Genomic DNA, 25,711 nt, shown 5'->3' on the forward strand with positions numbered 1-25,711 from the left:
CACCAAAATCCTAGAGAGAGCTCAGCAGACAGGTAGGAAAGGCTTTTATAGTTAAGAAGTCCCAGAAATCAAAGGGATTGGAGGTTTCTCAGCACAGCTGTGTGGTTGGTGCTGTCTCCTCTAGAGATCTACCAGAACATTTCAGTTCAAAATTGAAGACTCTGTTGTGCCAGATGCTCAGCACAACACTGTTCCTTTTTAAGGAAGCCTGTTGAATAATTCCTGCTTGTTCTATGGTTCAAGTGAAGTAAGGTTGTGTATTTAGTTAAAAAAAAAAAAAAGAGGTGGAGAACTTGTTGGATTATGCAGCAAAGCTCCCTTCAGGAATGTTGAGTCGAATGTGTGAGGTCAGGCATTTATTTCAAAGATTAATTAAAGATTAGGTTCCTGTGAACTCCATTTAACCTGCAGTTCTGTTCCTCTGTATCTTAGAACTGAAACCTCCTTTCTGTTGTTCTAGTTTTTTCTCCTTCCCCAGCATAAAGCAGTGAGGTTTACGAGAAACCTGTGTTTTTCTAGAATTGACATTGAGTACAAGATCTGAACTTGGAGGCTATAACCTCAGCCTACTTCTTCAGCTAGAGCATAATACTCAGGAGAAGTAATTTGATTTGATTAAAAACACACTCAGTTGTGTTTTAATTGAAATGCTCTTCATTCTCATGCTGGCTAGAGATGTGCTATGTTATAAAACAGCTCAATTGGGAAGGTTGTACTGGGCCTAAATAATTCAGGAGAGAAAGAAAATGGTGCCTTTTTTTCTCTCTCCCTACAAGCCCTTAAAAGGAGGTTCACTCTTGGTTGGTTGGTTGTTTTTTTTTTTTTTTTTCCCCATGAAGGGACCAGACTGGAGGAGCATTGTAGGGTATGACATTCTCCCCTCTTAAGTGAATTGAAATACTGGGGCAGAAGTGAGCACTCACTTCCCCTTCACAGCAGGAAAACAGCTCCCTGGTGTTGCAAGGGAAGCAGCCAGTCGTGGTTCTTGCCTTGGTGTGGCAAAAGCAAAAGTTGCCTATGATAGTTCCCTCTGTTCATTTGCCCAAAATCTTATCTGCTGAGAGTTTTGGTGCTGCCCCAGCACCACCAGCTCATGTGGTCATGGCAGGGGAGATGTCTATCTGCAGTGTGGAGATGTGTCAATGTACCAGCACAACACTTGTGCTGGGTGTGATTGCTGCTGCGCTTCCACATCCGGAAATACTGCAGGACCTTGATTAAGCTCAGCATCAGACAACGAGAGACAAGACTGATCTTGTTCACACATGGCCCTTACGCATCTCAGTTTAGTTTGGTGTTTTCCTTTTGCTCAACACAGAGTGCAATGATGAGCTGTGCTTGTGTGTTTGTTTGAAAAGACGGAGACGGCTGGTGTTACCCAGATGTTTTCTCTTGAACTTTTCATTATAAGATGCCTAGAAATAGTCCTGTGAAGGAGGACTTAGCTAGACTGGCAGCTCCTGTGGCCAGCCCTTCTGTAGCCATGAAGTTACAGAACTAGAGACTGTTATGTTAAAATCAAGCACATAAAGTTGTGGTAAGCAGCATTTCTCAACCCTCTTTCCTCTTCAGTTGCAACATCTTTGGCTGTGGAACCTGCCACAAATGACTAATCCAGGTTTTAAATATGGGTTGAAAACTTATGTGCTTCCCAGGAACTCTGACCAAAGCACTTCCTAGCACATTTTACTTTTGCAGTTTGGCTGGTGGTTTGTAGCTCTTCCTTGTCTCAGGTAGGTGTACAAGCAGTCAGTGGTTTCCTGATGAGGACTATTTGCCTGGCTGCCTTTTTGCCAAAGCCATTGTTTGATTGTGTCTTTATGGCTAAACATCTGGACCATGTTCCAGAGACACTTGGGCAGAGGAGATGCTAAACACAGCATGGTTTGCAAACACATTGCTTCAGAAGGGAAAATGTCTGTCATAGCAAGCATTTCTTTAGAGTGGCTGACAACAATGTGGTCCCTTATGGACACAGACCTTAATTCAGGTGGGTTTAGCAATGTTTTAAATGTTGAGGTTTTGGCATTTGATACAGACAAAACACTTAAAGTCTTTTTCTACGTGCTCATTGTCGCTGCAAAAGAGACTTAACTAGCTGGCATCAGAGGAGGATGCAAGGATTTCAGGTTTTGAATGCAATTTTCTGCTGAAACAAAGAGGAATTGGGTGAGTGAGTGTAAGACTGGGATAGGCATGTGATGGAGTAAGCTGGTGTGAGTCACTGAATGCTGTAAAAGGAGTACAAGTGCTTGTCAGAGAGCTTCTCTGAGATCTGAGTGAAATGTGTGGGACAAAACCAAAAAGAAGGAATTGAAAAGATGATTTCCTGTACACTAAGTGTCTTGGAGGGGAGCAAGACCAAGTGCTTCCCAGGCATGGCGTGTTGGTCATGAAATTCCTCCTGCTCTCCTGGAGCGCATCTTCTCATAGCCAACTGGGTTCAGCAAACACCAGAGAAGTTTCACAGCAGCCCATGAAGGGATGCAAACAGGTGGGCCCAAAGCCTCCTTCTACCAGAAAGCCAGGACCTTATGAATAACAGAGGTGGTGACACCCTAGATGTGATATCTGGGACAGACAAGGAGACAAATTGTGATGCTGGATCAAATTGCCAGCACGTGGTCTGCAGACAAGGAGAGGAGAATAATGAACAACAATCTACCAGCAGTTTACTCTGAACACCAAATATTATGCTGGGACAGCTAGGGCTGATGAGTGGCACACACTACTTTCCGTCTTACCTATCTACATCTGGAACTTCTGGCAAAAAAATCCTTTTGAACTTCTCTATGTGCTATGCCTTAATGTCTCCCTATGGCACTGAGCTGCTGCTGTTACATAGAGCTAATGGACAGACATACTTTGTTCTCTGTACCATAAAGGTACATGGTACTGCAAGTGCAAGGGCTTTGTGTGTTACCTCCCTGGTCAGCCTCACCTGGCCTCCTTGCTGCACTCTGCTGCAAAGTTTTGATGAGGTGAATCTTGCCCCTGGCTTCATCTTTCCCTGCTGGCTGACCTTCGCCCAAGTCCTCTTCTGCACTGAAAGAGATGAAAAATTAGAGCTATTACAGAGCTTGTTTCTTTCAAGTAGAAAATGACAGAAGATGCCTTTTTTTTTTCTTTTCCTAATCAATGCAAATTGTACTTTCTAAAAGGATGTGCTCATCTTGAAAGCCCCTGTGCTGGCAGGGGCAGAGCAGCTTCATCAGCACCACAGGCTCTATCTGAACCTGAGGGACAGCAGTTTGGAGTTGTGCTGCTTTGTGCTGCAGCAGCGTTCAGGCTGAGATCAAGGAGCAGATCCTTCCAGAGGGGCTCAGTGGGCTGCAGTGTGCAAGTCCTGCCAGGGAGAGGCTTTTCATGCATTTCCTCAGTTTTCTGTGTGTCACATTTCAAAACAAAAAGATATTTCTACTAAAATCAACAAGCTTAAAACTAGCTTTAAAATGCCCAGCTCCTTTGGTTGATAAGAAATACAACAAAGCCCCATCACTTTTTACTCTAAAGGTTGATTAAAAAACATCTAAGAGTTGCTGAGAGCTCACTCATGAGGTTGTCCTGGGATGGAGAAACCATCTTATGGAAAGATAGCTGCATCTAAAACTCAAGTAACCAAGCCTGAGCCCACTATGTATGCAGCAGCACCAACTGGTTTGCAGTGAAAAGATGTTCCCAGAGCAGCAGTGGAGGAGCAGGGCACCAGGCTTTGCTCTTCAACCATTGCTGTCTCCCCGTGCTTCTCTCCCTAGTTAATTCCTTGTGATGTTACAGTTGTTTCCCAACAGACTCACGAAGGAGACTCCCTCCTTGCTTCACTGTGCAGGTTCTGCTTCCAGTGAGGGCTGGGCACTTCCATCACTGATCTGGTATGGCTCTGGGAAGAGGTTTTTAAAGAAGGATGGCTACTGAAACGGTCTCGCATCAGAATCTGGAGCTCAGCTTGCTGTGCTGCGTCTTGAGAAGCTGTTGCTTGTAAGCTATGGTTCTCAGTGTGTCAGCCAAAACCTCCTGCTGTGCTGGGCTTCAGTACATGGAAGCAGAAAGCATCACAGCTCCCAGCATGAATGAATGCTGGTTGCTTTTCCTCTTGAAGGATAGGCCCATTGCTTCCTTTTTTGGTAGAGGGGTGATTGCTGACGGGGAAATGCTGTTGGCAGCTTCCTGCTAATCATCAGCTCTGTTGGATCTTGACACAGCTGTGGCTTTCCAGTGAAAACCTCTCCCTGTGCACTTGTTGACCTTCTTCATGGGAAAAGCCAAAGAGCTGCTCCTCTGTGTGATCTAGATGGCAGCGATTCTGCTGATTTCGATGTGATGCACATGAGTGCTAATGGTTTCTTGCAAGATCTGAATCTTATCTTCATGGGCCAGAGCCTGATACTGCACTCGGAGGCAAGAGGTGACAGCACAAGGGGCTGAGGCATGCCATGTACTGCCCTGATGGTGTGTGCCATGATGCTCTGTGTATGCAGGCAAACACAGGGACCAGGCGCTGAGCTGAGATATGACTCAGGTTAAGGACTCATCTTTCTTTAGGGCTGGGTTTAAACATTCCCCCAGGTCAACCCAAATCTCCCTCCCTGGGTTGCCAGCTCTTTGCTATTTTGATGCAGGATGGATTTTTGCTCTCAGTCCCCAAGGGTTGGTTGGTTGAACAAGAGCTCGTGGCAGAAAGCATCCTTAAATCTAGCATCCTTAAATCTAGCTGGGCTGCCAGCCTGAAGTGGAGGTCTATGCTGAGGGAGGGGGTCTAGATCGTTTTAGGGCATTTAACAGGATGGCTTGTGAGGAGTATTCACTGAGATGGATCTGTGGTTGGATGTCTGGGTCTGATGGATCTCATCCCACTTGAGCAGTGAGTGTTAGGGAAGAAACTTGTTCTGCCTTCCCAGAAGACAAGATGGGCAAAACCTCATTCTCCTTGTGTTCAACTCAGCTGCCATTCAGATGCTCTCCTTTGCTCAGTCTGGCCTCTTGTTTTTTTTCTGTAGCCATCCTTCCCTCTTTTCCACTTGCAACCTCTTCTGTACTGGCTGCCCCCAGAGTGGTGATGCACGAAATATGTATTCCAAATTTTCCAGTGGAGCACTGCAGGCTGGGCCCAGTGCTTTGGGACACCCAGCTGCTCTGGGGAAGTGTGTTAGTGGAGTGTGGGGTTCAACTGCAGTACCTACCAAAGCCAGAATCCAGCTCCTGCTGGCCAGATCAGGGGAAAACCTGATCCTTGAGAGCAGAGTGACCCCGCAGCAGTTAGGGTTTATCTGATTTCTAAGCAGTTATGAATGAGAAGCTTCTTTATTGCCTTCTACCCCAAAAGTGGATTGATACCACCTTGCCTGTGTGCCTTGCTGATAAACAACAGGACCATGGGTGTCTTTGCATCTATGAGAGGCCATCTTCATGCTAAATTACTCCTGAAGCCAGCTGGGAGATGAAACAACCCCAAGACTTACAGCTACAGAGCAGTTCTTCAGATTTTGAAGTGTTTATTGTAGCTTGAGGGCTGCTTCCAGGTTTTTCAGGCATGTAATGAAGAGGGTGTCTGGTCAAGGGGCTGGGTGCACAGTGCTGAGGCAGCCCCCTTCTTTTGCCTGCCCTCTGTTCCCCAAATTAATGCCTTAGAAAAATGCAAAGCTCTTAATCTGCTTCACATGTGATTTGAAAATAATAGCAGTGCTTCAGTGTAAGAAACTCTCCAGGAGTGAGCTGCGTTCTCAAATACCTGTTCCTCATTTATCATCTTCTTTTTTATAGCTTATTCTGTTGGGGCATTTATTCTGCCAGCCTATACACACAGGATCTGTGCAAGAGGAATATCATCCTGTGAGTCTTCCTTGCAGGTTATGGGAGGTAGATTTCAGGTAGCTGATCTAGTTGACTGTCCTTTGTGGATTTAAAATGTCTGATTTTTAAAAAACCTCTTTCTCTTAAACTCTGATAGTCATGCAATGGCACATTTCAAGGTCGGTGTTCCAACAGAGTAGAGCTTACATGCTGTTCTCTGTTTGAAAGAAGAGTGTTAACTTTCAGCAATTTGTGGCCTCTAGTTCAAGATGAACATTTTTTTATTTGCGTTTTATGTCCCAAGTGGGAAATAATTGCACAGCTTTCCTTGGGCATCCCATGATGCCCTACAAAGGACATGCTTTACTCTTAAAACTTGCACATCCCAGTTTGCTTCAGATCCAGGTCTCCAGTATGACTTCAACATTCACAGGACGGTGGAAAGCTCTTTACTTGCCAAGCTCAGCAGGGTGTGGATGCTGGCAGAATGAAGCAGGACAGGAGGAGATGGGCACAGGCTGATGCTCACCACAGGCTTCTGGCCACCATTACGCAGGTGTACGTAAGATGGGGGGAGTGGAAAATTTGCTTCAGTCTTCCCATGGTTACCAATTGTGAAGCAATCTCATTTCCTGAGGCACGCCACTGACAGAAGAAATAACAAAACTGTGAGGCAAAACTGCCAGCACTACAAGTTTCCCCCCTTGGCTGATGGTACCAGACAGATAAATTTGGCTCTGTGAGATCTCCCACCAGAGGCAGGATGTTTGCAGCTTCCTCTCCTCCTGAGGATTCCTGGCCCTCTGCAACCATGTCTGCTGGTGGGCACTGCTCTGGCCACAGCCTGTGGGGGTTCAGTGAGGTGAAAAAAGCCTCAGGCTGGTGGGAAGGGCAGAAATAGCCAGCAAAGTGGTGCTTTCACATGCGGGGTCGGGGGGGGGGGGGTGTTGTGTTTGTCCATGCTGGAAGGGTGTGGAAGGGGTCAGCATGTACCTGTGACCAGTGGAAAATGTTACTGCAGTAAGGGTTTCTGCAGTCTTCAGTGGGTGGAAACTTAGTGCCTCCCCACACACATTCACCTGGCTTCTTATTGATGCTGAACACTGCTTTCACACAAACAAACAAAAAACAGAGCAGAGTTGATGCTAAAAATACAGAGTAGAAAAGAGGTTGGTAGGAGTAACTGCTGCACGTGTGTCCTTCCGTGCCTGCTTGGTTTGAGTCTCTTTCCTGTGCCAGAAAAAAAACTATGTGCAGAGGTTCAGAGTAAGCCACATCGCTGCCTCAGTCCAGCAGTAAATCCCAGCCTCGAGAGGGGAGCCTCTGAAGGGGTTTCCTCCATCACAGGTGGGGTTTTGGTGAAGCACCCTCTCCTGAGGAAAGTCACCACTCAGCCCAGATCCTCACTAGGGCCCTCTGTGGACTTTCCACCATGCAAAAATAGTTTTACCACAGACAACTTACACTATCAGCTGCAGCACCATCAAAGGTGCTGGCAGTACATCAGGCCCATGTGTCAGTGCCTCAGTTAATCCAGCAGCTAATGGTATGACTAAGGAAACCCCCAGCACTCAGATAACCTCCTTGTTTGCAACTTTTCTTAAGTGAACTGAATCCTGGTTTAACCACAACTGAAAGGAAAGCGAAAAATAAGAGCTAGCTGAAAGGCAGCTTCCATGTGTCTGGCTGCACAAGGGGCTTTCAGGGCTTTCCAGACAGGTTCCTCACAGAACAGCTACAGGCTGTCCCAACCCTTTGCCACACTCCCTGGGGCACAGTCACCACACAGCAACGATCTGGCTGTACCCTTTCAGAAAGGAGCTGACACATTTCTACCAGAATACATCCTCTAATTGAGCGCATTTTTTTTTCACTTCTACTGTCAATATATAAGATCCTGCTTAAAAAAAAAAAAAAATCAAACCTGACATGAGATTCTGGAGATAATTTACTTTTGTGGAAGAAGGTTATTTCCCAGCTGGTGAAACTTGCACTGATTCCAAGGAGCCAGCTCATAACCCTCCTGGTGCACTGATGTGAGCTTGAGGCAGGGATAAATCACCACCAATGCCAATGCAAAACTGCAGCTGGGGGACATGAAGCACTGCTTTTTCCCTCTGGAGGAAGCAGCAAATACCCTGGAGGCCTCTGAGCATCAGGCAGATGCCTGGATCACAAGCTGCTGGCAGCACACACCTTCAGCCAGGCTGGTTGGTCCTGAGTTTGCTTTTCTCCTTGGGCAAAACTAGAGCTGGAGGCAGTGGGGATTATTTTTTTTGGAGTGATGAGGGCTGGGAGGCCAGGGCACTTGGTTTCTCTGTACATGTCTCACTGCCATCAATCAGGAAGCGGTGACGCAGATTAGGGGTTGGGTTTGAGGTTTTGGAAACCTTTTCTAAAAGTCACTCTCCTTCGCCCCGTCCTGTTTCTGAAGTGCGAAGCGCTGGTGAAGGCTGGTGGCGAGCAGGGGGATGCCGGCTGAAATGCAGCTCCTTGTCAGATGTAACAGGAGGATTTTCCTGGCTATTTGTTTAATCCTCTTTGTGGGATACACGGCACAAGGTAAAACGGGGCGGTTGTTCTCTTGGAAATCCTCTCTCTGGGCTATGCAGCGTAGACCACGTAGGTAGCTTCTGAATTTTTTGAACTGACCTTCTTCTAGGGGTGATGAGATCTCTTCAGAAAACCTGCTTTGCTAACTTCAATTTTCTGGAAGGGGACTGCTAAGAAAAGGTGCTCTTTGTAAGGGAAGCATTTCTGTGTCCCTTTCCCAGCCCTGATGAGAAGGCAGCTTCACAGAACTTGTTGCTTTGGGTATTTTCAATCCATATATTTCAAGCTGTTATTTTTTTAACCAAGACCATGGTGGTCTTGTCACTACTGTTATTCAGTTATGGAGTTATGGACAAAGCCTGCAACAGCTCCCATGTCATAACGCCTGCAGCCTGCTTTCTTGAGGAGGGCAGGAAAAGAACCTGGCTGTAAGTGTGAGGAAATCAAACGGTTTATTTGGTACAACATTGCAACATGCTGTGCTAAAACAGCTAAAAGGAAATGATTCATGATGACATGTACCCTGTGGATTTGGGATTTTGCCAGCCAGAAGAGCTTTTCAAACAGGTAATATAATTTGTCCCTAAACCAAGGCAGTGACAGTGATAGGCTTTCATTATGCACCTACTACTCCGTGGCTGATCTTTGAGGGATTATAGCTTGCCTTTTTTTTGTTTTTTTTTTTGGTACTTTGTGTATTTGCAAGTTATTCATCTGCAGTTGTTTATTTTGTTGCCACTGTTATTATTAAAAGCCTTCTTAATAATATGCTAAGTGAAGAAAATAAGCATGAAAAAAAGGAATAGGCTGTAAAAGAAGCAGGAAATGATACCCGTGAGATCTTATTTCTCTTAGAGCAGAGTGTAGGAGGCAGCTGAAAGTCATCAAGTACATTACAGGAATATATAGGGCAATAGAGAAGTGTAATTACAGAAAGATATTCCCAAGAAACTGAGGGGAAAATAGATAAAGCACCAGCAGAGAGAGATTGTGCCAGGAGGCTTCAGAATAAATTAATTACGTGAGACTAAGAGGAAGGACAAAATGTGGCTGTTTTCATCTTTACTGTGAGATGGCTATTCTCTCCTTTTGGTATTTTTCTTAAGTCCTGCTTTTCAGTGACACCCCTAATCAGGGACCTGGGGAGCTCCAGGACTGAAACCATGGGTTTACACAATCCTGAGTTGCGTCTAGGAGATGTCTAAACTGTTTCCTCTAGTAACGTGCTCCAGGAGCCTACATAATCCCCAAACCTGCTCCCATGGCAGGAGGCTCTTGGCACGCCTTGAGTTTCTCATCTCCACACTGAAGCCCATCCCATGGAACTTCAAGGGGCTGAGTTGAGTCATGCAAAGCCAAAGCAGACTTAGCTGTGACGCTTGCTGGAGGCAAGAGCGAAAGGGAGGTCATGGGAGCAAGCTCTCTGCTGGGTTTTGATTTTGAGATATCTCTACCAGCTTTAGGAAGAGCTCCACATAGCCAATCTCACAGGTCCCACATGGATGTGTTGTGCCATGAGCTGGGGATGGGTCCTGTTGTGACGTCAGTATGAGGCAGTGGTTTCCCTTTCTAGTGCCTGTGGACTTTGCAGTGCTGTGTCTAAGATGCACCCAATGTCTCTGATAGCAAAGATGAAAGATGTCAGGATATCAGTAGCCATCAGGAAAAAAAAAGGCTTGAGGGTTAATTTAATTTTCGGCAGTTGAGCAATCAGGGCCACACAAATTACTTTCTTCTTCTCCTTTAAGCCTTACTAGGTGCTCATTAAGTGAATAGGTCCTGGTGAATTACACCCTAGTCATGGTGAATAATACATGGCTGATTGATTCAGGTGCTCCAATGCAGAAGGCAAGGTACAAGAGAGTGAGGTGCCGACCCGATGCCTGGTCTGCTAACTGCATCGAAGAGCAGGGGCCCTGGTTTTACATACCCGCCGGTGGAGCCAACAGGATCCTTCCTCCCATGGCAGACCCATCCCTGTAAGTACATTCCCTGAACTTTTGGCATTAATGGTAGCACCCAAAAATGGATGGTATTAATGTCTTGATAGGCCTGTCACAATGTGGATCACCCATAAAGCCTCAGTGTGGTCACTTACGAGATAGTAAAGAAGGTAAGAAGTTTGGAATGAACCCTCTGCCACTCTGCCTTTCAGGATGAGGCTACACCAGGAGCTGAGCAACATATTCCCTCTCTCGGATGATGAGTCCAGCTCTGGCTCTGACACTGCAATGGAAGCAGAGCCAGCCTCTGGGTCAGGGTTTAGTGACAGTGATGGCCTCTCCAAGGCGAAGCCGACTACCTTCCTACAGGGTCTGCAAGATGGCAAGCTGAAGCAAAAGCTAACGGAAGAGGATCTGCTGCTGTAGGGCTTGAGACATCAGTCTCCTGATGATGGTGGTGGCTTCTTTTGCCTCCTGCACCCCTTCCTGAGCACCTGGTTCAGTTCAATGGGCACAAAGTGGTTTTAAGCCAATCCAAATCAATAAAAACTTTGCCTTAGTATCTTTATTGCTTTCATGCACTGAACCTCATCACTGTTCAGTCTGAATTAACTCTTTCTGTGGCTGGGGCAGCCATTCCGATGGGGGGAGGATAGGTTTCGGTCTGTGTGGAGGTTATTGTGCTCCAGGGGTAACCTTGTAATAGAATCATAGAATTATTTCAGTTGGAAAAGACCTCTAAGATCATCGAGTCCAACCATCCACCTAACACCACCATGGGCATCAAAACATACCCCCAAGTGCCATGGCTACCTGTTTTTTGAACACCTCCAGGGAAGGTAACTGCACCACCTCCCTGGGCAGCCTGTTCCAGTCAATGCCTGACCACCTTTTCAGTAAATAATTTGTTCCTAATGTCAAATATAAACCTCCCCTGGTGCAATTAGAGGCCATTTCTTCTTGTCCTATCGATTTTTACCTGGGACACTGACCCTTGCCTCACTACAACCTTTCAGTGAGGTCTTCCCTCAGCCTCCTCCAGATTAAATAATGCCTAGTTCCCTCAGCTGTCGTGGCAGCTACCCACCCTGCACCTTCACAGAACTCAGCTAATCGACTCAAACCCACCCCTCCTGTTTCCCTAAAAAGCACAAAATGGTCCAAAACCAACCCGCTGTGGGGCCACAGCCGTTATCTCCTGCCAGAGAGACCACCCGCGCCAGCATCACAGCCCCCGCCAGCATCACCCCCCCCCCCCGCGCTGGCGCCTCCCGGCCGCTCGGTGGCGCCCTCCCGCTGTGCCGCGCATGCGTCCTTCCCCGCCCCGGGGCCGGCCCCTCGGCGGGCACCGAGGCGGTGGCGGGAAGGTGGAGGAGTGGCGGCGAGGGGCGGGTGGCAAGAGGGAGGTCACGTGCGGCGGGAGGCGTGGCGTGGCGGGCTGTAAGGTCACATGACAGGGGAGCGGGCCGGGAGACGGCGGCGGAGGGCTCGTGCACCATGGTGAGTGTTGGGGCGGGGGCAGCGGCCGGTGCCGCGCCAGTACCGGGCCGTTGTCTGTCCGCTAACCGCCCCTCCGCGCGTGGCCGCCGGCTGCTTCAGGCGATGGCCTGGGACGGATCGGGCGGTGCCTCCCTCCCCTTCCTCTCCACCTGTGGCTCCAGGCTGTCGGTGAGGAGAGCCGCCGCCCCTCGGGGCGCGGTTTGCGTATCCGGTGCCGCCGGTTGCCCCTCCCCTCGTTCTCCAGCTTGGCCGCCGGGCGCCCGGTGACACCACCTTCATCCCCCGGCTCGCCACCGGCCTGGCCGCCCCTTCCCCGGCCTGCGTCACACTGCCCGCCTCGCCCCGAGCTGCGCCCGGGCCTGGCGGCGGGTGGGGTCGGGCCGGGGAGTGGGGAGGGAGGGGCGGGCTCGGGAGAGAGCTGGCGAAACACCAAGGGTTGGGGTGTTTTCAGTGTAATTTGTGGGTGAAGGTTTGGGGTATTGCCCCGCTGCTCTCCCGTGGTTACGTGTGCCCTCGCCAAACCCGCGTGGGACTCGGCTTCCATCTTCCCTGCCCAGCTGCTGTGGGGCGGCTTTGGGGACGGTGCGTGTGATAGCCTTGAAGCCAGCAGTAAATCTTCCAGCAGTCCCGTGTAAGGCAGCGCTTGACATGACAGCGGTCGGTAGTAATCCTTCAGGGCCGAGGAAACAGCGGCCCCTTTGTGCTCAGCAGGCACGGCCTGGGCAAAGTGCTCTGTGTGCTGTGAGGTGCAGAGTGAAAAAAATACGTGTTTTCAAGTAACAGCTAGATCTTTGGGTTTCTGAACTCCGTGCGCTCCTTAACGTGTCGCTGTCTCTGCTGGGCGTGCAGAAGCTTTGTAGAGCTTCGTGTGAAGCTGAGGCAGGGACTTCTGCATCGTTTGTCAGCTGCTAGAGTCTAAGTCCTTTAGTACATCTGCAGCACATTAGGACTGAGTGCAAGTTGATTTGTGTCCTGATGTAGCAAAATCTTCAGCGTCTCTTTCACATGAATTCGAGAGCATAGCCTTGTGTTTGTCTGGTTTCTGAAAATCTTAGTTCTCTATCTTTGTTTTCTCTGAAGCTGTGAGATAATAGGCCATATGATGGCTTCTTAAAATACTTCTTGTTTTGCATAGTTTCCCTGCAGCATTATCTTTGATAGCAACTGGAGAAGACACCAGCTGTTAATTTCTTTATTCCATATGTTCTTGTCCTCTCTGGATGAGATCACGGCTAATCTCTAAGAGGTACAGTTGAAATATTCGTAGGCAGTGCCTTGAGAAAGGATCCGTTAGCAATGTTAGGTCTGGCTGACTGTTTTAAATGATGGTGTAGCTTCATAATTTGCCAGGTGACTGTAAGAGCATGTTACATAATGATCACTTAAAGGTAACTAATTGGGGGGAAGGAAGTATAGGGCTAAATGGAAAATTAGTACAATTTCTAAGGAAGAAAAATTGGCATGCTCAGCAGTAACTTCAGTAGCAGTTTAAAACAGTCTAAAGATTCGGAATTCTGGTTGGAACTTTCTTCTTTCTCTCTTTTTCTCCCCAGGAGCCAAAAGTCAAGAATGGTTCTAGTATGCAGTGAAGTAGATATAAAGTAGTTTTCAGTTAAAACTAGGTATGTGTTTGTGGATTAAGCAGAGCCACTTGCTACCTCAACAAATACAGATCTGGTTTAGTCTTGTATGAATTGCTGTTTTATAGCTCGGGTTTGCGCCATGAAGATATGCTTGACTTGAAAGGGGTAAGCAAAAAGTTACTCAGCATTCCTGCTGCTAGGTAGTAGTGTTCAGATCAAACTTTCTGCTGGACTTGTTACTGATGCTGCATTTCAAACTTAGGGCCTCAGGATGCCTTCAAATACTGATTTTTTTGATACTAAATCGGTGAACTGAAAATTAGTGTTTCCCACATAACAAATTCATCTAGTTGAAGCTGATGCTCTTATAGAAAGCATGGTTTAATTTCTCCTCCAAAAACTCCAGATCACACTGAATTAGTGAAGCATTGCCTGCTTTAGTGCATCAAAGCAGATTAGTGCCTAATTCTCAGGAGAAAATGTTGGCTCTTGGACTAATCTTGCTGAGTTTCCCGTAGAGCCACTAACATGTTTTGCAGCTTCTTGTAAGAAGTGTTTGTGCAAGGTCAAAGGATGATCTCTCCTGGTTTCTTGTGTTTGGTGCTGGTCAAAAGTTGGTGCCTAAGGAGTGCTGTTGTAAGGTGAGGACTAACATTTGATGCTCATAATGGATTGGTGCCTGGAGCAGTATTACAGGTAAACGTGTAGCATCCACTCTATCTGATGGCAGAGTTGCCCAACTAAGGTAGGTGATGCAAAGAGCTGCTGCCTCCTGAACCTGCTGCTGCTCTTTTTTTTTTTTTAAGAGAGCTGTGAGGTTCTCTTAGCAAAAGAGGCAGCAAATGAGAAGTCCCTGTTCCCCTTCACCAACCATGCTTTAGGCCTTGTGTCATATCTCCAGTTTCCTTTTGCCCTGCTTTGTTATTCCTTCCTTCTGCTCATCCTTACTTCTGCTGTTTATGCAGTGAGTTATAGTAGGTACAAAGCAATACATGTGTGGTTTTGGGGTTTAATATCTCAAATCCTAAACCAGGCAGAACAAATTTGTTAAAAAAGATTTTTTTTTGAAAGTGTTTTAGTGTAGTTGTAATAATGGTACTTGTGCTGTGTACTTTTTTTTTTAATTAACTATATTTTGTAAGAGCTGTCACTGCTTGTTACTGACCTGATTCCACTGATCTGCTAGATGAACAACTGTCTTTTGTCATCACCATTTCTTGGGTCTCTCATACAGAATGGCTTTGTAACTTCCTGGGGGCACAAATGTTTTTCCCTTGATATATAGTGTCCAGCTGCAAGTAGATACCACGTTTAAAACTGAGTGTCCACTGTGTAGTAACTTACTAATTCTTCTTATTCCAGAGTTTTCTTGGAGGCCTTTTCGCTCCTGTTTGTGAGATTGATGTAATTCTTAATGATGCTGAAACCCGAAAAACAGCAGAAATCAAAACAGAAGATGGTAAAGTAGAAAAGCATTTTCTCTTCTATGATGGAGAATCTGTTTCAGGAAAGGTAAATATAGGTTGGGTTGTGGTTTTTTTTGGTTTTTTTTTTTTTTTGACATGACTTAATTGCACTGATTCTAGCATGCAAATGTGTAGAGGAAGGTAAATGAAAAAAAGTATTAAAGCAAGAGCTGCCATTTCAGCTTGTGTTATCCAAAGAGAAAAGAGTATGTTCCTGTATGTGATCTTTCAAAACATGTTCAGGCAGCTGATGAAAGAAAATGTTTTGCCTCTTCGTTTCTAATCCTCTTGTATTTATAAATAAGCTTTTTGTGCAATTATGTGCAATCCTTCCACTGCTTCTGGCAATAAAACTATTCCAAACTGAGTCCCCCTGCTTCCTCTTGAGCCCCTGAATCACAACTCAGTGTGTAACAGTAATTCCTGGCTGGTGAAGCCAACCTGCTTTGCCAACCCTGAAACTAAGCCTTGCGTTTCATGCACTGGGGTGGTTTCTAGAATTGCATCAGTGGAGCAACATATGAAGTTCAGGTGGCTGCTGAATAAACAGGAATATTTCTTGTTGGGGAAAAAAAGAGATTACCAGAGGGATTTCTCTATTTTCAATATTGCATCTAGGAGCTACTTGCCATCACTCTGGTTTTACTGGAGTTGTTCTTACTCTCTGAATATTTCTGTTACAATTCACTTTTCCTTCAAAAAATATGAGCCAGGTATTGGGTTCTGAGATTTGACTTTTAAATGCTTGCTTTGCTCTTGACAGACCTGTTACTGTCACTGTGCACCTTCATGCCCTTAAGATATCTTTCCAGGCTAAGATCTTAGTTCTCTAGAAAGATCCTTTCGTGGAAATGAAACTCTCACAGGATGAGTATCAAACTCAAGGGACTTGGTTTCCTATATCACTGGTCCAGGTGCTTCTCACTTGAATCGGTGATGCTTGATGAGTTTTGGTTAACACAAGCACAATGGGATGAGGAGGTCTGGAAGACCAGACATTTGTTGGACAGCTTCCTTCTACCTCTCTCTTCCTTTTTACCACAAAGATGGGTTATTCAGTGGTTTCCTTCCTACTCTAATATGCTGTCTCTGGTCATTATTATCTCATAAGAAAACATATGTGTCCTTAATATTTACATGTTTCCACAGACAGTAACCTTATGCAATCCTCTCTTGTGAGGTGAGGTCTGTCTGTAAGAATCAAATTCACAAATGAAGGTATCAATAGTGGGTTTTGTTATCTATTGACTTTGCTAACACCATTACTTGGCTGTCTGCTGAGGAAGGGCCCTCAGTTCACTCAACTTGAAAGGAATGCATCTCATGGCTGTTCTTTTTTGGACTTCCAAATGTGACTGTCAGAAGGTGCTTCGAAGCTCTCTGCCTTCAAAGATGGCAAGAGGGTCATGACTGGCTTATGTGAACTCTGCATAAGCTCTGGCTTGGATTCCTAATTTTGTGGCTCAAAAGTTTAAAGCTTAGTTATTAAACTCAGTCTCAGAGATGGTTAGAATCTTCTCAACTGCTGCACTGGTGCCTTTGCAATGCTTAATTTCATGATCAGCTGTTTGATTTGGATGCCTTCAAGCTCAGGCAGTACTGTTCAGAAGTCTCAGTTTTCATAAGCATGTGATAATGTCTTTTTACTGATGTCATATTAGGTTGAAAATGCTGAAAAAGGGAAAAATAACTGATAGGATTGGTTTTGTTTTGTGTTTTTTGTTTGTTTTTTTTTTTCCTCGGTAGGTGAACATCTCCTTTAAGCAGCTTGGGAAGAGACTAGAGCACCAAGGAATTAGAATTGAATTTGTAGGACAAATTGGTGAGTTTAAGCTATAAAGGGGATATTGGGTCAATGTGGTTTATGGATGTTGGCAGTTGAGACTGTCAGCAGTGTGGCTCAGGCATTGCAACCTCATTGGGTTAGTAGATGACAAGTGCCAGATGATTCTCCTTATTTAAACATAAATGATGTATTAATTTGTGCCAGTCAGAAAATCATTGGAAAGGAAGATGTGTTCATGTGAGGGAGAATTGGAATGTTAGGATTCTCTCTGTCTCATACTACTTAAAAGCTTGGTTAAGAACCACTACAGGTTTCTGAAAACTAAACTTCTGGTCTTTAATTGTGGGTCTCAAAGAGAAGAGGGATAGAAAAGAAATGACAAGGCAGCCTAATGCTCCTAAAAATGCTTTTGGTGGCTGTTTTTATAAAACCTACTTTTATACTGTTTACATAAACCAGTATTGATACTTTGCAGGTTCTCTGTGGGTTTTTTTTTTAGCAAGGTAATATGGTCTTGACATGAAAAATGTAATTCTGTTATCTGTATCTAAGTCTGACAGAGCTGAGCTATGAAAAATCTTTATCATGTCTAACTTTTTACCAGTTGATCTCTCTGCACCCTTAGGTTGATGCTGGAATTCCTTCCCTTTCTGTTAGAGTGCTGTTTGCATTGTTGTCCCCCCTTGTAGTTCTTATATACAATTGACTTAGAGAATCTGTGACATTGCAATCTATCTCTAATCAGTCAGTAGGCTCCAGTACCCTGTGTCTGAGCTGTTAAGTAGCAGATATGTCTGAGTTCTGACACCTGCTGCTTTATGCTTTGAGGTTTTGATCAGTGGGGCTGCAGAAAACAAGCATTCAGAGCAAAGCAGCAGTGTGGAGGGAATGAATTATTTAGAGGCAGGGAAAAAATAGAGCTCACATATGTCAGCTTCATTTAGTCTGTCTTCTAATAGCCATACAGGCTGGTGTTCATCTGCTCTGTGTAAATTCTGTTTTCTAAATGGCTTACATTTGCTGTAGTGTGGTTTGAGTTTTGTGTTTCTGGGACTTTCCATTGTGCTATCATGTACAAGTCCTCAGTTATGCATTAGTGGTTTAAGCCACTTCTTTTTGCACTTTGTCCATGTTTTCTTGCATATTTTCAAATTTTATTAGACAAAAATCACCCCAGTGTGATCTTTCTGAGCAGTACTTGGAGACTAGCTGCATCTGCATGTCAAAGATGTATTTTAAACCAACTCCTCAGAGTACAACTTTTCTGACTGGCACAAAGAGTACTGGATTTGAAACAGTAAATAAACTTTGAATTATATAAATGCTTATCATAGCAAATGAAGTACACTTTAGATAATTTGTAATTGTACTAGAAAACACAGCTACTAATTAGTGTCAGTTTCTATCAAATTGTCAATGGTAGACTGTGGAATTGGTGTGAAGTTCATTCTGATTCTCTTTTGAAAAGCTTCAGTCTGTGTAAAACCAACTATCACTCATGATCCTAGCTGGTATTTTGAGTTCATAGATTCATAGAATGGTTTGGGTTGGAAGGGACCTTAAAGATCATCTAGTTCCAAATCCCCTGCCATGGGCAGGGCCACCTTCCACTAGACCAGATTTCTCAAGGCTTCATCCAGCCTGACCTTGAATGCTAATGTTGTATTTTTTTAGCTTTTATCTCAGAATTATATGACATAAGTCTAAGGATTAATAATAATGACACTGGCCTGGGGGCAGGAGATGCTGTTGCTGGTGTCTATGCTTATGTATGAAGAGCTTGTTTCCAAATGACTGACTTAGACTGTGGTCATAGTAAGTTACTTGATTGTAGACTAGTAATACTAATAAACCATTTGATAGGTGTTGTTAATATGTGGGAGACCAATTAGGATCACTGCGCTGTGAAAGACCAATTTGGCTCATTTAGCACTGAGCAATGATCCTGTCTTGATGTTGCTTAGGTTTTCTCCCTGCAGCAGTTAATGCTGAAAGCCAAGATCAGACAATGCTAATTACAGAGAATGCAAGGCAAGAAGTACTTATTAAAGCTAGCTAAACCATCATTAAAAAAAAAGGATGCTGTTCTAGTGAAGCTTCAAATCTGTCCTTTTCATTACAGTTAGTTCTTTAGGAATGCTGTAGGTTACCAAGGATAGCTTTGAAAAACTGGATAAAACATTTGGTCAAATCTGTGTAACTTAATTGCTTCTGTTGTGCTCTCCCACCTGCTGCTGCCAAATTAGAGACTGTAGCCTTTGCTAAAAATAAGCACTGAAACATGTTTTCCTTCTAACTTCCTCAACTTTAGAACTCTTCAACGACAAAAGCAATACCCATGAATTTGTAAACTTAGTGAAGGAACTGGCCTTACCTGGAGAACTGACCCAAAACAGAAGCTATGACTTTGAGTTTATGCAGGTTGAGAAACCATATGAATCCTACATTGGTGCCAACGTCAGACTGAGGTTTGTAGCTGCTAAACCTTTTCTCCTTCCTTCCCCACAGAAGACTCATAATTTAGCAATTATGCTGCCCTCTCCATGATCCATTCATTCTTTCGGATTTCAGATCAGTCATGGAGCAGCCAATGTGCTTTGATTGAAGCTGTGTTACAATGTAGTCTTTCCTACTTTATTTGGATTTTTTTGATGTTGGTTGTACAGATTCTTTATATTCAATCAAGTGCACACAGTCTGTCTCTCCTTTAATATCTCCAACACAAAATGAAATGAAACACCCTCGCATTTCTACCTGTAAGCTTTTTGGTGCCTTATGAGAATCATGGAATGGTTTGGGTTGGAAGGGACCTCCAAAGGTCATCTAGTCCAACCTTCCTGCAGTCAGCAGGGACATCTTCCACTAGATCAGGTTGCTCAGAGCCCTGTCAAACCTGACCTTGACTATCTTCAGGGATGGGGCCTCAACTACTTCCTTGGGCAACCTGTTCCAGTGTTCTACCATCATCATGGTAAAGAACTTCCTCCTAACATCCAACCTCAGTCTACTCTTCCCTAATTTCAAACCACTGCCCCTTGTCCTATGGCTCCAAGCCTTTGTAAACAGTCCCTTTCCAGCCTTCTTGCAAGCCCTTTTCTTGTCTTTCAAAGAACGCTTATCCTCCAGCACACTGGGGTTGTATTTATGCAATTCTGAGTGATTATGGCTAACTTGGTGCCATTTTTCCTAGATATTTTCTAAAAGTGACAATAGTGAGACGACTGTCAGACCTGGTGAAAGAATATGATCTGATTGTTCACCAGCTTGCTACGTACCCAGATGTAAACAACTCCATTAAAATGGAAGTAGGGATTGAAGACTGTCTTCATATAGAGTTTGAATACAATAAATCAAAGTAAGTGTCACTTAAAATATAGTCAAGCAAATATCTTGGGAACAATGGGCAGAGTGTGTAATATTTGTTGAGCAACCTTTGGCATCTGCAGACTTAATGTAAAGCAGCATTTTCAATGATTGTCATGTTGAGCTTTTTGGCTACTAATTACACAGTGGCCTTCTTTGAGGAACACTTGTGTTCTCCCCTCAGAAGGTCACTAGCTGATAGTTAAGACTTGATTTCTGCATTTATGCTTTTTCAATGTAACTGTAGTACTTCCTTTACTAATGCTGCAGTGGTGGAAAGGTGCTAATTGCACTGAGCTAGCTGAGATGCTTACCTCAGTGGGGAAGTAAGCTCTAAGTAGGTGACAGGCAGATGAGGTAACTGCCTGTGTGACTTGTATTCAAGAAGGTGTAAAAGTTGTTTTCCTTTTTTTTTCTTTAATGAAAACCCCCATTCTGTTCTTTTAAAGGTATCAGTTAAAGGATGTGATTGTTGGAAAAATTTATTTCCTCTTAGTGAGAATAAAAATTCAGCACATGGAGTTGCAGCTGATCAAAAAGGAGATTACTGGAATTGGTAAGAGAAACGAAGTCCAAAAGAAATGGCAATTTATCTGCCAGTTGAGCCTTATGCAAACCTGGAGAGTGAAGTCAATAGATGCAGCTTTGGCTAAACTAATGCTCCATGTGCTTCGTTCTCACTGGTGTTTGACTACCATTTGCGTTTTGTGCTTTGGTAATCATACTTAGTAGCCAACATTCTCAGGCTGTAGCATTCTTCTGGGATTGTGACTGTTGGACTAGCTTCACAAATGTGAACCCTTGTAAATGGAACTTGGGCATAAACATGCAGCAACTTACTCAGCTTGGATAGATAATGGACAAAGGAAGAGGTGTAAAATGCATCCTGAAGACTCCCTTGCCTCTGCAGAGACTAGGTGGTAGAGTGGGCTTGGTAAAGATTAGCACGAATCTCTCATGTTCTAGAAATATGCCTTTTTCAGTTAGCATGAAGCTAATACAATGGAAATATCGTAGAATCACTTAGGTTGAAAAGACCTTTAAGGTCATCAAGATCAGTTGTTAACCCAACACTTCCAAGTCTGCCACTCAACCATGTCCCTCAGCACCACATGTACATGTCCTTGAAATCCCTCCAGGGATGGGGACTCCACCACTGCCTTGGGCAGCCTGGGTGACAGCTTGACAGTCCTTTTAATAGAGAAATTGTTCCTCATGTCCAACCTAAATCTCCTCTGGTGCAACTTGAGGCCACTCATGCTATCATTTTTTACTTGGGAAAAGAGGCCAGCCCTTACCTGGCTTACAACCTCCTTTCAGGGAGTTGTGGAGAGCAATAAGGTCTCCCCTGAGCCTTCTTTTCTCCAGACTAAAGAAAAGGCTTTGAAGCAGAAACAGCTTGATTATTGCAGATAGAGCTTGTATGCCCTGGAGCTAGGAGGGCAGTAAGAGACTGTGGCTCATGACTTCATTCCCCAGTGGCTGAGGCCTAGTGAGCTGCTTGTGTGGAGAATGAGAAAGGTTCCATAACAATAGAAGAAGGGCAGAAAGTTCTGCCTTGCTTTTTGGCTTTTGTGGCTAAACTAGGTCCTGTGGTTGTTTTCATCCTGGGCTCTGGAGAAAGGTCGTTCTTGTGCTGGCTGATAAATAACCCTTCAGGTTTCTTAGTCTGATCATTGCCTAGTGGTATCACCTGCTAGCACTGCACACCAAACCAAACTGTTTCACAGGTCCTACTCTGCATGTTTGTCCCTTATTTAAAGCCTTGCTTACTTAGGGCTCCTTTGAAGCACTGGGTACTATCTCTTCTGTGTCAGTGTGGGGAGGAGACAGTAGGGAGTAGATGCTCTGCCTGGGAGAGGGTTTTGCTTGCTTTAGGTGTGTGTAACTTAAATGCAAGAGAAAGGCCAAAGAAAAAAAAAAAAGGGGCGTGGGAGGAGTACTGTGTAATTCAAATGCTGCAGAGTAGCTCCTGCTGTGTTAAAGCTTTGTGAATGTTTAAAACTCAAGTGTGTGTCCTCACAGTGAAAACTTGTTCCACCAGGACCCAGTACCACAACAGAGACCGAAACCATTGCAAAGTATGAAATAATGGATGGTGCACCAGTTAAAGGTAAATAACTGAGCCTCTCTTGAAGGGTAACCATTTTGAGTTAAAACTGTTGAAAAAAAAATCTGGAGTAGAAGAGATGATTTGCATAAATTTTTCTTAGAGAAACCACACTTCTCCTTCAGCTGCTGAAATGATAGTGAATTTTCCTGTTCAGAGCAGACACTTTTAAGGCATTTCACTTGGGATCCTAGGAATTCTCACCCTTATTTCCCATTGGAAATGCTGTGACTGATCCTTTAATCACTTTGGTTCAAACCTGACTCCATGGTGTAGAGCAGCTCTGGAGAATTCAAGATAGTGATCCTCTTTGTCTTGCCTGGCTACCATGCTTCTGCTGAGAAGTGTTCTCTTGTTTGATTTCACACTTATTTGTCTCCTCAGTATTACGTTTGTGATACTCTCTGGTGTTTTGTTGTTTGTAGTTTTTCTTCAACTGAGGAAGGGGCACAGACAGTGCTTGGGAAACTGCCCTTATTTTGCATGTCTTCTGAAACTGCATTAATGACATCCAGTTATAAGGAACTAATTGAAACTTTGTTTTGTTTTTAAGGTGAATCAATTCCTATAAGACTGTTCTTAGCAGGTTATGACCCAACTCCTACGATGAGGGATGTGAACAAAAAATTTTCAGTGAGGTACTTCTTAAATCTCGTGCTTGTGGATGAAGAAGACAGGCGATACTTCAAACAGCAGGTACAGCCCACAGGAATCTTGTTGCAGAATTATCTCAGCTGTTGCATACCCTGCTTTCAGCACAGGTTATGCACACCCTGCAGGTTCAGTGCACTAGAAGCCAGCTGTGCTTCATGTATGAGATAAGCATTCCTACTGACAAATGCATTATTGGAAGCTGTGTAGTAAATGTTAGCTTACATGAAGAAGGTGAGGGGGGTGATGGGTACTAAATCAATGAGGATGGGATGCTCAGTGCCATAGAACAGCATTTGTGTTGTGAATATCCAGACAAAACACTTTGTGGGTTATATGATCCACTGGTGTGTTTGTTTGCTTGCTTAAACTACTGCAGATAGATTTTCTGTCCCAGTATCAGCCCAGGTTCAAAACTGTAGTAAGGGTGAAGACACTTGACTGAAAATGTAACAAAAGTTGATCATGCTGAGGGAGGGAATAGTGAAAAGTGTCATTGGAATGAAGCTTATGTGGATTAGATCAGAATCTTCCTTTTTGAAGAATAGACAAGGCAGCATAATTAAACATGGAAAACAAAAGGTGAACTGGAGTGTAGAGTGGCAATGATGAGCTTTGGGTTTTGAGAAAAGGAGGAAGAAAACTTTCTTGAACCATTTAATGCTATCAAAGTTGAGAGGAGGGTTGTTAGAGATGAGGTGACTGCTCAAAACTGATAAATGGCAGTGGCTAAATATGTAAACTGGAGTTATCTTTCTGTTATTTTCCATATGCACTGCACTGTTCTGTAAGTAACAAGGATGCAGAGATTTTTTTTCTGGTAGCATTTATTTTTCAAAATCTTTGCTTGTCAGGAACTTAAGATACTCAATGCTACTGGCTTAATAGTAAGTGGTGGTTTCAAAAGTGCTCCCTTCCCCAAACAGGAAATAATTCTGTGGAGAAAAGCTCCTGAGAAGCTGAGGAAACAAAGAACAAACTTTCACCAGCGATTTGAATCTCCAGAGTCACAAGCATCTGCTGAGCAACCAGAAATGTGAACTGGTCTAAGGTGGAAACAAAAACTTTGCAGTGCTTCAGCAGGTTAAAGATGGCAGCAGCCTGTGGGAAAAGAAGGCCAAAATTCCCAGTACAACTGTCTTCCTTCATCTTGCAGTGCTGCATTTACCATACTACTAAAGCGTTCTTCAGTTAAACATTCAAGTATGTATATACATTTAAAAATAAAGTGCTTTCTCAAACACTGGAACTTTCTTAAGCTACTATTTTATACTGCACATTTTACTTTTATTTGATAATGTTATATGGACTTGGATATGCATAAGCTTAAATCTAGTTATTTCCATGCATGGTAGGCTGGTATATTTGATTTTTTTTTTTTTTTTTTTTGACGATCACCTGTATAGTGCAGACTAAAGCATTTCCCTTCTCTCATGTTTACTGCATGTTTCTTTCCAATGTTGCTTATTTACATTTGTTTTGTTTTGAAACTACAGTAAGACACAATCGACTAAATCACACTAAAAATCAAAGTTTACAGTGATTTGTCCTGAGACTTCTAATTACCATATTAGACAGGGATCAATTGAAACTGCACTAAGACTGTGATAACTGTGGAGCTCTCAGACACCTTACCAAGGTTCCTAAGAAGCTTTGTTAGTAACAAAGAATGTTAGGAAGCCTCTTTGCTCTCCCTCCCCCAGTTCTTCCTCTACTGTGCTTCTCTGAGCTGTTAACATGAGTCACTCCTGACATTTGGGGGTTCATTGCCCAGTAACTAGTGACTATAGAGGTGGTATAATTTCATGTTTAGGTGGTGAGTGGGTAAGGTATTTGAACATAATTATTTCTTACTGATAAATGAATGCTGGTAACATAGATTATTTTGCATATACATGGAACTGTGGTTCCTCCTGGCTTCATGTGTCCACTGTCTTCACAGTCTGTCTCCTCACTGTCCTGATAGGAGAGAGACAATGTCCTCAAAGGATGTTCTCCTCCTGTACCACCTGGGCCTGTTTTGAGGGCAAACAAGTTTTTTGTAGTCTTCTGGAAAGGTATTTTGAAGCCAAGTAAGCCTGAAAGTTGTTAGAAGGCTGTCTGGCACAGCAGATTGTTTGTCTTGATCATCTCATACATGTTTAGTGTTTGAAGAAATAGCTTGAAGGACTCACCTGTTCCCAGCTGAGCATGTAGTCTCTTATCAGATGTGTGTCTTGGGTGTAAAATGAAGCCTGCTGTGTGGAAGGCTACTTGCACTTGTAGTTCACTTGTCCTTTAAACCAAGACTTCTGAACTGTGGTGCAAGTGTCATTGGTAACCTTACTTTATGAGTAAGTTAATCGAATTACATTTCTGTAAGAACTGTTTTATTACTGGGGCACTTTGGTAAAGCAAAAACTCTGTACTTCTGTGTTGGGGTACTTACCATCCTAACTATTATCTTTGAGTGAGAGCATTATTTAACTCCCTCATGTAAGTGCCTGGTCAAAAACTTAAAAAGAATAAAGTAACAAGCCAAATATTTTCGTGGTCACTTGCATGTGATAACCTGGAAATGATTCCAAGAAATTCTGAAAACTTGATTGTATTTAACCAGTCTCAGATTGTGCAACCATGTATTTCAAACGGGAACCGTACTGAGCTGCTATCGGGATTATTAAAACAGCTGTATTCTCACTAACATCTGGCTCGTCTTTGATTGGCAGCTGCACCGGGTGTAGCTTCAGCCTCCCCGTTAACGGGCGGCAGAGAGGCGCCTGGCCCCCGGCCGCCTCCCCAGCCTGGCAGCGCTGCTGCCGGTTGCGGCGCGGGGCGCTGTGGCCGTTGGAACCGCTCCAGCTTGGCAGCAGCGCGGAGAAAGGAGAGCGCTGCGCCTGCGCGGCGGCCGGCCGGTCGCGGCGTGATGACGCGTGAGGCACGCGCCGCCGCTGCTGCTGCTGCTGCCGCCCTTGGCTGCAGATGAG

At 44.4% G+C, this 25,711-nt stretch overlaps 2 protein-coding genes across 2 annotated transcripts; both read left to right on the top strand.

Annotated features, from left to right (window-relative positions):
• Positions 1-8,261: 8,261 nt before the first annotated feature.
• SRGN (serglycin) lies at positions 8,262-10,712 on the top strand. The gene is made up of 3 exons (XM_054382637.1): positions 8,262-8,352; positions 10,175-10,322; positions 10,499-10,712. Exons 1-3 carry the CDS (start codon positions 8,262-8,264, stop codon positions 10,710-10,712), a joined length of 453 nt encoding a protein of 150 aa, XP_054238612.1.
• Positions 10,713-11,754: 1,042 nt separating this feature from the next.
• On the top strand, positions 11,755-24,038 carry VPS26A (VPS26 retromer complex component A). The gene is made up of 9 exons (XM_054382087.1): positions 11,755-11,786; positions 14,732-14,881; positions 16,582-16,657; positions 18,933-19,089; positions 19,812-19,976; positions 20,434-20,540; positions 22,029-22,097; positions 22,648-22,790; positions 23,672-24,038. Exons 1-9 carry the CDS (start codon positions 11,784-11,786, stop codon positions 23,783-23,785), a joined length of 984 nt encoding a protein of 327 aa, XP_054238062.1. The 5' UTR covers positions 11,755-11,783; the 3' UTR covers positions 23,786-24,038.
• The last annotated feature ends 1,673 nt before the right edge of the window (positions 24,039-25,711 follow it).

Source organism: Indicator indicator, chromosome 7, assembly GCF_027791375.1.
Source record: "Indicator indicator isolate 239-I01 chromosome 7, UM_Iind_1.1, whole genome shotgun sequence".
In the NCBI taxonomy this organism is placed as follows: Eukaryota; Metazoa; Chordata; class Aves; order Piciformes; family Indicatoridae; genus Indicator; species Indicator indicator.